General features: G+C 37.0%; 2 protein-coding genes across 2 annotated transcripts; both read left to right on the top strand.

Moving 5' to 3' along the window:
- The first annotated feature begins 3,227 nt into the window (after positions 1–3,227).
- LOC140764983 (monooxygenase 2-like) lies at positions 3,228–6,775 on the top strand. The gene is made up of 5 exons (XM_073103881.1): positions 3,228–3,618; positions 4,139–4,204; positions 4,285–4,447; positions 5,226–5,463; positions 6,065–6,775. The coding sequence occupies exons 1-5, from the start codon at positions 3,251–3,253 to the stop codon at positions 6,586–6,588; spliced, it is 1,359 nt and encodes a 452-aa protein (XP_072959982.1). The 5' UTR covers positions 3,228–3,250; the 3' UTR covers positions 6,589–6,775.
- Positions 6,776–7,126: 351 nt separating this feature from the next.
- LOC140764984 (GTP-binding protein YPTM2) lies at positions 7,127–11,933 on the top strand. The gene is made up of 8 exons (XM_073103882.1): positions 7,127–7,369; positions 8,990–9,062; positions 9,681–9,728; positions 9,818–9,865; positions 10,874–10,945; positions 11,036–11,191; positions 11,354–11,457; positions 11,549–11,933. The coding sequence occupies exons 1-8, from the start codon at positions 7,356–7,358 to the stop codon at positions 11,643–11,645; spliced, it is 612 nt and encodes a 203-aa protein (XP_072959983.1). The 5' UTR covers positions 7,127–7,355; the 3' UTR covers positions 11,646–11,933.
- The last annotated feature ends 664 nt before the right edge of the window (positions 11,934–12,597 follow it).

Below are 12,597 nucleotides of genomic sequence, written 5' to 3'. Positions count from 1 at the left end.
AAATCAATCTTAGTATAAGTGAATAACAAAGGCCTGTGTTCATCGACGCTAACCTATCCGAAGATGAAAGGGAATAGTAATAAATTAGCAGAAATTGATACTCATGTTATTAAGAAAACCATTATAAGGATAAGCAACGAGAAAATAGTTAAATTCTAATTTTTATATATCAATATAGTGACAATTGTAACATTCTAACAATTGCCAAACCTACCATTATATACAGTATTTTTACTAAGGAAAATGTATAAGATGATGTCACATCTACAAGGCTGGCAGAAAGCAATATAATTCCTAAATATTAATTACAATTTACAAAAAGAAACCCTTATAGATGTAGCTTAACAATTTGCTCGTGTTTCTTATGTCACATCTTTACAGTTAGCCGAAAGCAATGTAATTTTTCTAAGTATTAATTACAAACCCAAAGCTACCAACTCAGTTGGGTATTTGAGCCTAAAGTTTCCAAATAATAATATATAATATATATATATATAGTGATGGCAGATGAGCTGGTAATCTGGTATGCATTCAATGGTAGGTATGGGTGGATACTGGTAGATGATTGCTGATTGCTGAGCCTATATATATCAATTATATCAATAATATAAATTTAAACATAAATAATAGAAAGCCCATCATCACTCTTATTCATATTTCTTTCTCTTTTTTTGAGAAATAATTTAAAATTTTATAAGATATATAGTTTAGGGAAGAATATAATAAAATAAAAAATACTCCTGGGAGAAAGTAAGGGATGAAAAATTAATGCAAAAGTAACTCAGAAACCTAAGTATAACTAACCCTATTAAATATATGCCATATCACTCGCTGGTCTTCTTTCTACGTCGAATAAAAGTCAAACTTTGGCGTTACGTTGCGTGTATTCGACGGTTCAAATTGCACTCGGAATAAGATGTATCCACCTATAGCCGTATAGGATATGAACTAGAGTGATGGTGGTCATTAAATGTGTGTAATTGATTTATTAGTAATTTTAATATGCATTTAACGATGTAATCGGAATCCCGGGACCCTGTTGCCTTCTCCCATTTTGAGCTAATTCACCACCGGGTTGGTCAACTGGCGATTGCCATCGTTGTGATTGAGGTGAGGAGAAAGAAGCCTGAAAATAATGGGTTGAGAAAGACGAGAAGGAAGTAGAGGGTGAGTGAGAGAGGTAGGGAAATATACACATTTATATCGGGGGGACAGCTTAAAAGCATCTCCGATGGAGAGCTCTATATTAGAGTAAAAAAAAATAGATATATATATTGTATATTATATTTTTAATCAGTTAATAGGTTCTCTTAATGTTATTATTTTTTTAATAAAAAGTCTATAGTTAGAAAACTCTCATTGACATATTTATAATAAGACTAATATAACAATTTCAGAAATAATTTTTAATTAAAATATATTGAAATTATATTATATGAAATAAAATTTAAAAGAACTTAAATAATTTAATATTAGACTCATTTTAAAGATCTCGATGAGATGAGAGCTTTTTAACTGTACTGTTTTCTATTTAAAACTTATTAGTAAAATTAATTAATATTATTTAATTAGATTATTTAATAGAGGATGCAGACGAAATTTAAAATTTTGGAAGTTAAGTTTTTGTAAGGTAAAATTGGTATTTTAAAAATTAAATAGTATTAGAGCTGGGCTCCAAATTTTTGTATGAGGCTCTAAATTTGGAGCTTCACCGTCGCTGACTCCAAATTTGGAACTCCTTTTGAAGCTTGGTTGGAGCTACATTAGGCTCCAAATTTGGTGGTGTTTTGGAGATGTGTTGTTTTCTTATTAATTTTGGTGATAATCCCCTTTTCTACCACATAAACTATCACCCATTTTAATAATGACTTTTAAACTTTTTCATTAGTACACATAGAGATGATCATAGGCCAAACCCGCCAGATTTTAATCAAGCTAAGTTTGGTCCAACACAAGCTCAAGATGGTAATGAACAACATAGGCTAAGCCTTTGCTTGCCTGGCCCAACGCAAAAGCTTAACCCACTACTCTCATTTATAATCTGACTCATAATGCATACATATTCCTATATTTTTTAAATCACACAATGAATACTTAATAAATTATATATCAATATATAAGTATGTTCTTATGAAAGATAACTAAAATGTCTTCATATAAACTCATTAAGCTTAGCCCAATAAAATATAATATTTTTTAGATCCATTATACCTAACCCAAATCCAATATGTAATGGGCTAGAGGGCAGTAATAAGCTAAAATATTTTACCCCGACCTCGTATGAGTAATTAGTGGGTCGGGCCATGAATAAATATATAAGCTCGGTTGGCTTAAAAAGTTTGACCTGAATCCAACCTCGCCCACCTAATAATCACCTCTAGGTAGACACTAATCCCTTGAATTATTAGAAATACCTTACCACCTTAATGTTATGGACAGAATCAGTGAATCGACTAAATTGCATATGCACTTATAATAACGTAATAGTTAAGTGGCTTAGCTAAAAATTAATTTTTTAATCTTTTTTTGAAATTTTATTATTGCCCTCTGCCCTAATCCACATTTCTCCTAGAACTTCTTTCATCACTAAGCTCCTTGCCTTGTTAATGGTCATGAAGCAAAGGTAAGTGCTCCTCTAGCTCATCCAGCTGCCGGTTAAAGTTTGCATTTTCCACACCTACCGTATCACCTCCTTCGTCAACCACCTCAACCCATCGTCTTGTTGCTCCAAGCATAACTGCATAAGCTCATCCATGTGTTCCACCTCATCATGCAACCTCGCCACCAATCAACTTCTCATGCCTCATTGAGTTGGGAGATTTCATCTATTCTCTCCTTGGCTGTGCCGAGATGGCTCTCTAGATCTCCACGACTCCACATTTCTCTCTTCTTTCCTAATTTAGAGTCATAAAGAAGATGGGTAGAGTTGAAGTTGGGAAAAAATCTTGAGATTTTTTAGAAGGGAAAATTTTCACCTTTCTCTCAAGGATGGTTGTTTTGCATGTATCTACAACAAGAATAAAGAGAAAATAGGTAGTAATAGCAGTTGATTATGATTTCTCACAACAAAACAAAAGGAATTGATAGCAGTGCCAGGGGCGTAATTTGAAAATAGCGGGAATACAGGGTTTGAACAGTCAATCGTCTAAATGCAGGGTGTTATATGCAAAATTCGCAAGCGTATAAGGTTGATTGATAAGATTTTTCTTTTTTGGCGCTCTCTCTCGTTCGCTCATCGACTTACGGGCTTATGGCTCTCATCCAAATTCCCTCCTTTTTCCACCCCATGGCTTCGCTCTCCTCCTCTCTCTTCCTTCTCCCCTTCCCTCCATCTCCCCGCCTCTCGATGCGAAGCCCTAATCCCAACCCTCGGACCTTCCTCCCAATCTCGGCATCCGCCGCTCGATCCGAGGATGTCGTCATCGTCGGCGCCGGAATCGCAGGACTCGCCACCGCCGCCTCCCTCCGCAAGCTCGGGGTGCCATCGCTCGTGCTGGAGCAGGGCGAGTCGCTTCGCACCGGTGGGACCTCCCTGACGCTGTTCAAGAACGCGTGGCGCGTGCTCGACTCGATCGGCGTCGGGGACGAGCTCAGATCCAAGTTCCTTCAAATCCAGGGGTACGATTCGAACCCTGAAGGCGCCATCTTGGTGCCCTGTTCGTTAATATTATTTGGGAAAAGGCACTAATTTAACCCATGCGGTTTTGGATATCTTTCATATTTGGTTTCTATTAAGGAATTGATATCCACAGAGCAACCGTAAACAATTTCATGTTTGATTCTTTAGGCTCTTTGCACTCCAGCAATTCTTTGTAGAATTATTTGCTGTAGATAGTTTTTTTTTCCTGCTATGTGATGCCAGTACCTCTTCTATAATAGAGATCCATAAGTTAAGCAAACTCAATAGAAATCCTTGGTTTAATCGTGCGGTACGCTTTGCAATTTTACAAAATTACTTCTAGTCTCTTGAAGTCAGGAGGTCAAATGAAGTAACTTTAAATGTCATGAACCACATGATCTCTATTGTTGAAGTTAAACCCCAAGAACCAGACTGAATTTCTAATATCTTGTTACTATTGTTTGTGCTGCATGCAATTTTTTTTTTTCTCACTTCTTTGGTGGTTTCAGCTGTGCTCAGATTGGTGATGAGATCGGAAGATGGAAGAGAGCTTAGATCATTCACATTTGAGGAAGCAGACCCTGGGTAATTGTTGTCCTCAGTGTGGTGTAACTTTTAGATATAGAGATTACACTGTTTCAGCTATCTGATATCCATTGTGGCAGGCAAGAAGTGCGTGCTGTGGAAAGGAGAGAGCTTCTCGAGACTTTGGCTTCTAAGTTGCCTCCGAACACGATAGCTTTCTCATCCAAATTGAAGTCTATTACAAGGCAAGGGAGCGATGGGACTTTACTAGAACTTGATAATGGTGACCGTCTGCTGGCTAAGGTATTTCCTAATTAAGTTGATAAAATCTGCACCTTGATGAAAATGTCTCTTATTATATTTGAATGGTGACAGCACTTTTCTGATGCTTATATCTTCGTTGAGCACACAAATATGCTTTTTGTGCCGCTATTTTCTTAGGATCTGGCTGAATTCCTGCAACTGCAGTTGTAGGCAGACGACAAATAGGATGATTAGAGATTTTATATTTGCTGCATCTATGTATCTAGTGAACCTCTTTAATCCTTGGTATTTTGTCATCTTGAGATTTTGGATACTTTTGCCTCCTCTTCACACCTGCTGGTAATTTAAGAAGAGTGGTTTCTTTTAATATGCTGTCTGATGGTCAAGTGGACATTGAACATAGTATCTTGATCTGCATCAATACATGATTCCTGTAAAAGTATAACCAAGAAAATGGTCATTCACTAAAACAAGAATTTTAACAATTTCTAGTACGAAATCAAAGAAATTCAATGTTGCACTAAGTCATGCAAAAAGGACAATGCTAGGCTGAAATGGTGCCTAGGCATTAGGCAAAGGCGGCAGTCTTTTTAATTAAAATATTTTGTTTTTCCAATTTATTTTCCTTTAATTGGGTCAATATCCATATGATACAAGTGATATAGAGTTCTCGAATATAAATCGTTTGAGTGTGGAGTTCTGGTTTCCCTATTCTTTGATACTCTGCTTTACAAAGGGGAAATAGCTTCTTTGAATTAGTGTTAGTTTAGTCACTCTGTGGCTTACTACCTCATCATCCTTTCGTCCATGGTAACAGATTGTGATTGGCTGCGATGGCATTCGCTCACCAATAGCCAGGTGGATGGGATTTTCAGAGCCTCGCTATGTTGGGCATTCTGCATTTCGTGGCCTTGGACTATATCCTGAAGGTCAACCATTTAAATCAAAGGTGAACTATATCTATGGAAGGGGCCTGCGAGCCGGTTTTGTTCCAGTTTCTCCTACAAAAGTCTATTGGTTCATCTGCTTCAATAGCGGTACTTCAATTCCACCAGGTCCACCTACTGAAACTTTGCTCTAACATGTCTTCTCAGTTACTTAAATTATTCCAAATGAAAGTCATACTGATCTTGAACAAAAAACATGGAAACTACATTCTTTTCTCTGCATAGAAATTGAGTTATATTCTTGTTAGTATGGTTGCTGAACGAAAAGATTAATGATCGAGAAATCACTAGCAGAAACAATTATAAGTGATCATAAGAGTTGGTAAAAATTGTGCCATATGCCAGAGGCCGCATCGGTGGGAGCACTAAGACGTTCTTTATAACATTAAGGGATTTATAAGCAGTAATGGATACTTCGAGCAATAATCCTTGCAGTAGTAATTTGAAACCTGTTGTACTTTTTAGTACCAATTAAGACTAAGCAAAATGTCAGAAATATATAAGCATTATTATTTGGATACATTAGATGACAAATTTTACAAGAATGAGCGGCATTGGTATATTATTATGTTACTAGAATTTTTCTTCATATTATGGTGGCTTCAACAATACAATGGTGAAATAGCTTCAACAGCATGCACATATGTGGAGTTCCTTATTAGTCTAGCAACTAACGAGTTACTTTTATATGTGAATCATGTTCCAACAGGATCAAGAACCGGCGACAGATCTGCTCTGAAGAAGGAAGCACTTAATCTTGTAAGAAGCTGGCCTCAGGAGCTCTTGGACATCATCCAAGAGACCCCTGAAGACATCGTTGTCAAGACTCCACTGATGGACCGCTGGCTATGGCCCGGTCTTAGCCCACCGGCATCCAAACGTGGAGTGGTGGTGGTTGGAGACGCATGGCACCCCATGACGCCGAACCTTGGGCAGGGTGGTTGCTGCGCACTGGAGGATGCAGTGGTTCTATCTAGAAATCTTGCAGCCGCCATTGATGGAGGGCAGGGAATGATTGATGCTGCTCTGAGAGATTACGGCCAGGACCGCTGGTCTCGTGTTTTTCCGTTGACAGTTCGATCTAACTTGGTCGGATCTTTGTTGCAGTGGGAGAATCCTCTTGTCTGTGCCATTAGGAATGATATTGCCATCCCGAAGCTGGTGAGACTAGGGCCATTCCTTGAGCACACAAATTTTGAGTGCGACTTGCCAGAACCAGGGACATCCACGTGAAGTTCTTGTATGAGACTAGTTGCATCTACTTGGCCTCTTTCCAATTCACACAGTTCTTATACTCAAAATTACGTAAGGCGATATTTGGGGATTAATACATCAAAGGGAGTAGGCACTATGAACTGGATGAATCCATGTATATGTATGTCAATAAACGTCTAAACTTTTTTTTTTATTTTTATTTAAATACTTTTGTTTACTTTGCTTGTTAGGATTGTGGAAATTCCAAACTTGGGCCTTGTGACAGAGTTGTGGATGAATACAGTATGGTTACATCGTTTGGTTGACTATTGTGAAGTTGGTGGATCTTATACTCCAACCAATATCATGATTTAGATCCGACCCGGTATCTTACCGGATTGGCAATTTGGGCCCAGATAGATAGAAGTTGGAGATGTGCCATGTTCTCTGAGACTCTCGACACTTGCATCGCCGACTCTGACTTATCTCCATCTTCTCACTGTGCCTCTGCCGCCGACTTATAACTGAATTTACCTAATTACCCCCACGTCAAGTGAACATTTAAGAGCTGTCGCTTCTCCTTCCTCCCACGTCTTCCCCTATTAATATTTGGTCCCCGCAATTCTTCTCTCTCTCTCTCTCTCTCTCGCTCTCAAATTCTCCATTGCTTTGCTTCGAAACCCTAGGAGGGAAGGGATACTATTGCCTCCGGTCTCTTCTTTCTTCCCCGTTTCCCGCCGAAGTTCTGCCCTTGGTCCCGCCGGGGAATCGCAGCCGTAGGCGTCGTTGTCCTCATCCATCACGCCATGAATCCGGAGTAGTAAGCTTCTCATCTTTATCCGATTAATTCGCAGTTCCTTTTGGGGTTTTAGATCGGTCGGTGGGGTTGGTGTTTAGATCTCGCCGGATCTGGTTTGTTGTTGTTGTTGTTGTTAATGAGGAGGGATCATGAGACTGGTTATTTGACGAGATATAGGATCCAGATCAAATGATAGTGCTTGAGATCTGACTGTTGATTTGACGATACATCTAGCGGTTACTAATATTAAAAGAAGTCTATCTGTCTCATACGTATACATTCAATTATGTCTATATATGTTTTTCTTAGAGTATTTGTGCATATTTATAAATTACAATCCTCACTAACTTTTCTCTCTTAAATCTCGTGGCCCGATGGTTAAAATTTCTTTGTACTTATATAACGTGAATCCAATGTGTGAAAATAAGTCTACATCCTCAGTCTTATCTTCTACTAAAATTACCTGTAATTGTAAGTAGGTTTTGAATATTTCAATATATTGTCAATTTTGTGAAGTTAGAAATATCGTGAACAGATACTTGTATATGCTTTTGTCTTCATATGTACATGCACATTTGTGTATTCATAAGAACGTAAGGAAGATGATTTTGTTATCTCTATTGGAAACAACAGGTTAATGGCAGTAATGAAAGGAGAAAATCTTCAGACAAATATTATACCAGAAAAATAGTTGTTTGAACATAGTTTGACACCTCTCATGTTATGATGTTTATGTTTGTGTAGAGACTTTTGTATCTGGGTACACGGAATCCTCACTTCTGATAGCCAGCCTGATATTTTAATGGGAATACAAGTTGCTCGAAGTGTAGTTTCTGCCTTTCTGGGCATATCCAATATTATGATAATTATGTTTGCGTAGAGACTCTTGTCAAAGCTGAATATTTGGGTACACGGAAAACCACACTGCTGATATTTCAATGGGAACTAGAACAGAAGACAAGTTGCTTGGAGTTTTGGGCATATCCTCCTATAGTATGATGGTTATGTCAATATGTTGGGACTCTTGTCACCGCTAACCGTCTTAGAGGCATTATATTATGATTCCTTGTTTGTTGTTATGTTCTGGAAGGGTGCTGTGTCATTCCTAAGGAGTGAAGGGTCAGCAATTTTTTTAATGTTCTAATTTAGTGGATGGTGAATATGCTCCTTCAGTGCTTCATCTTCATGTATTTTTTTCATGCTTCTAGTATTAGAGTTAATTTCTTTGTCTTTTCCCCCATCCATTCTCTTTTAATATTTTTAATGTTGATACCTCTTGTTGTATATCAAATGAAAGATCGGATTTATATCAAAAGAATGTTATATTTTAATTCTTTCTCTTTATTCATTGGCATGAGTTACTATATTATGCAACATATATTTTGTGAAGATATTTAAAAAATTATCATATAGTAGGGTTCAGCTATCTGGAAATATGACAGATTAGTAGTTATGACTGAATGAGCCATTTATTTACTGGTCTTTCTTCTGGTTGTCTACTGATGTTTCTTAGTAGTGTGTTTTAGTGGGACCTGTAGAATGTAGATGTAATGCATTTCACTAACAACATTCGTGACTTTCCTTTTCTTGTTTATTTCTTGAAATTTAGGGAATTAACTTCATGATCTCTTAAATTTGCAGTGACTATCTCTTCAAGCTTCTGCTTATTGGAGATTCAGGCGTTGGCAAGTCATGCCTCCTCCTGAGGTTTGCGGTAAGAATTAGAGGAAGAATGTTCTCTTTTCAGCTTTAAATGTAGTCCTCTAGTTGGAGAACTGATTTCCGAGATTGCGAACCTTGTTATCATAGGAAATTAGAAATCCCTCTCTAGTTTTTCTTTATGAAAATGAATGCGGTACACCAGTATACAAATAGCTAATGGAACTGTTTCTATTCATAAATCTGCTATGGACATTTATCTTCTTTTATGCATTAAATGGGTTGAAAACCTTTTTTTGTGCTTGTGGACTTTGGTGATCAGTGACCCTTATCCCTGCACGACTAGAGTATACTTCTGATATCTTTAGAAAATGATAACACAAACACAATTTTCTGTTATGTAGACCATAGAACTTGATTACATACTTTGTCAAGCCCAAAAAGTTTTGGTGGAACCTACATGGCCAAGGTGATCCATTTGGTTAATCCCCTGTTGTAGAACAAAGTTAATGATGTTTGTGTACACTGCTGAAAGTTTATCCTATAGTACTATTGTAGTATATTGTGCGGATTGTACCTGTAGGGGTTAAGCATAGTGGCTGTAGATTATGCTATAATGAGTTTTTTTTTCTCTTGTAAGAGGCTTAACTATATTTTGTCTTTTTGTGGTTAGGATGATTCATACTTGGAGAGCTATATCAGTACAATTGGAGTTGATTTTGTAAGTGCAATATCTATTAAATGCTCAGAAAAGTATCTTTACTCTGCATGTAACACATAAGTTACTCTTTTTTTAAAAAATTCCTGCAGAAAATACGCACTGTGGAGCAGGATGGGAAGACTATTAAGCTTCAAATTGTGAGTTTTGTTTATATGATTTGCAACCTTAAAATATTTCTTCTACCTGATATGCTTATTAATTTCTTGTGCCATTGGTAGCATTCTAATAGTCTTTCATGTCTGCTGAGGAAGGTAAGTAGTAGTTAACCTACTTCGCAATTAATCATGTCTTGTTGCATAGCTGGCCAAAGATATGTTATGATACATCTTATTTCTGGTGCACATGTGAGAAATGGCTGTAGAGGATCAAATGCATAATTCTTGTCATGTATCTTTTATTCGATATATCGAGGATGAACTTGCAAGTTGGATATAGTAGATGACTTTACTAAATTGGTGGTTCCTCGATCCTATAGATTGAGGTATATTGTTAGGAAGAAAGACAGGAGTAGAAGCTGTCGAAGCTGAATTGTGAAAAAAATCTGTGCACTTAGCTTTTAGAAAGTTGCTGATATCTTAATAAAAGCACATCTTAGAATTAGTTAGAGCATAAAGCTACCACAAAAGTAATGTATTAACCTTAAAATGTTATGTATTTTATGTGAAACAAATTTATAAATTCCTAGTCCACTGCCTTTTGTTAAATACAGTGAATATTGAAATTCTTTTCCTTCTACTGTGCAATCTTTACCATGGGCTTTTAAGAAACAAAAGGAATGATGTTATGCTCTCTTTATTCTGAATAAAACAGAAATTTTGACCAGTGCCTTGTTTTATGATTTTTTTACCTTAGTGGTGCAGCCAAGGAACCTCATCCACATAGAGAAGTGCATAGATCACATTTAGAACTGTAGATGCAATCACTGTTGTGTATCTGTTTCTTTATGTAAGAAACATGCTTAGTAAAAGGCAACTTCATCAGTTAGTGTTCTGAACTCTTGTGAGTGACTGCCATTGAATTATGGCAGTTCCATGAATTTGTTGACCTACAGTATGGTCCATGTGCCCTGATTCCCTGAAAGTAGCAGTGGTTGCTAAACTAATCTTCTCTTCTTGAACTCTATTTCTCCTTTTTCTTGGTCACAGTGGGATACAGCTGGTCAAGAACGCTTCAGGACAATTACAAGCAGTTACTATCGAGGTGCACATGGCATCATTGTAAGTCCTTATTGCAACTCCCTTGATAATTTGCATTTTACTCTTCTATAAAGTATCGACAAAACTCATGCAACATGTCATGGTTTGCAGGTTGTATATGATGTGACAGACCAGGAGAGTTTCAATAATGTAAAGCAATGGCTAAGTGAAATTGATCGTTATGCTAGTGAGAATGTAAACAAGCTTCTCGTGGGCAACAAGTGTGATCTTACTGCCAACAAAGTAGTGTCTTACGAGACAGCAAAGGTGATTTGTTGATAAATTCTACTTCATTCGATGCCCTTTTACAGTCTTTTATTTTTTCTTCTAGACCTTCACATCTTAGTGATCATGAAATTGTCGAGTTGGTAATTCAGAGGCTTATTTGCTTCCTTCATTTGGTTATTGACTTAAAACCACTTCTTTTAGGCATTTGCTGATGAAATTGGTATTCCATTCATGGAGACTAGCGCAAAGAATGCAACAAACGTTGAGCAGGCATTCATGGCCATGGCTGCCTCAATCAAGGACAGGTGTGTCATCTAAGGAAACTTCTAACCTTCGATAGTTATTCCCACATGTACATCCAAGTTATCTAAGATGAAATATTCCTCTTGCTCTCAGGATGGCCAGCCAACCAACCATGAATAATGCGAGGCCGGCGACTGTGCAGATCCGTGGACAACCTGTCAATCAGAAGACTACTTGCTGCTCTTCTTAATTTGCATACTTTTAGCAGTGGCGTCTATATACTCAACTGGTCTGTGTCCTATCTATTCAGGACGATGTTCTACATACGTTCTTCACCATGCTATTGTCATTATTCGATTCTTTCTAGGATTTGTTTATAACCCTGGACTTAGACAGGTGATTTGGGAAAAAAGAAAGTCTGTTTGTATTGTGGAATTAGCAAAGTATCCTTTTTTTTGTGTCCACGTTTGTTTTCTTTACTCTGTAACTAAATGGTAAAACCCAAGGTTCGAAATCTGATTCTGTTATTAAGCATTCAGTCCTTTTAAGTTGATGGTAAGACTGTCTGACAAAATCTTCATCATACTGGGGATATTAGTATTGGGGGTTCTCCTTATCCAAACCTTGAGCCCTTCTAGTGGACAAAGAAGTTTGGTAACTAATGCCTTCAATTTCTTATGCTAGCATCAGAGAGCTAAAATATCGAAGTGTAACTTATTCTAATATTTATTTGTATATTAGTGGTGTGTAATAAAATGTGATATAAAATTGAAATGATAGTTTTATAAATGATCAAATACTTTTTATATGGAATGTTTTTTAAAGGGTAAAATAATAATCAGCAAATATAAAAGTATTAAATGAAGGAGACGAGCAGAGAAGCGAGAAATATATATTACTATATTAGTATAGATCTAAGTGGTTGTTTCTTTATTATATGATATAAGGAGCCAGCATATTTTCACACAAAAGTTTGAAACCCTCTTACCTATCTCTTTTACTGATCTTGAGGATCCAGATTCATCATATAAGCCATCATAACGGGGAAATTAATGGGTAAAGCTACTTTTTCTTTATTAAGCATCACCTTTTGGAATGAAGCAATTCTTCAGAAAGGAGTTAACCTCCTGCCCGACTTCCCACACTTGATTGAGTTTTACCTGTTTGATCCTATTAGAACCTGGAGGCTGTGAATAGCTTTT

The sequence above is a fragment of the Typha angustifolia genome, chromosome 8 (genome assembly GCF_048772165.1).
Source record: "Typha angustifolia cultivar Huaian chromosome 8, ASM4877216v1, whole genome shotgun sequence".
Taxonomy (NCBI): domain Eukaryota; kingdom Viridiplantae; phylum Streptophyta; class Magnoliopsida; order Poales; family Typhaceae; genus Typha; species Typha angustifolia.
Note: the sequence above shows the minus strand (reverse complement) of the source record. Positions and strands in the feature narration are given on the sequence as shown.

Bases quoted from the DNA above. Each gene is read 5' to 3' on its own strand.
- LOC140764984 (XM_073103882.1), top strand. The intron at 9,063-9,680 runs GTAAGAATTAGA...TTTTGTGGTTAG, and splicing joins GCCTCCTCCTGAGGTTTGCG to GATGATTCATACTTGGAGAG. The intron at 11,458-11,548 runs GTGTGTCATCTA...TCTTGCTCTCAG, and splicing joins GCTGCCTCAATCAAGGACAG to GATGGCCAGCCAACCAACCA.
- LOC140764983 (XM_073103881.1), top strand. From the start codon at position 3,251: ATGGCTCTCATCCAAATTCCCTCCTTTTTCCACCCCATGGCTTCGCTC. The intron at 3,619-4,138 runs GTACGATTCGAA...AGCTGTGCTCAG, and splicing joins AAGTTCCTTCAAATCCAGGG to ATTGGTGATGAGATCGGAAG. The intron at 5,464-6,064 runs GTCCACCTACTG...ATGTTCCAACAG, and splicing joins CGGTACTTCAATTCCACCAG to GATCAAGAACCGGCGACAGA.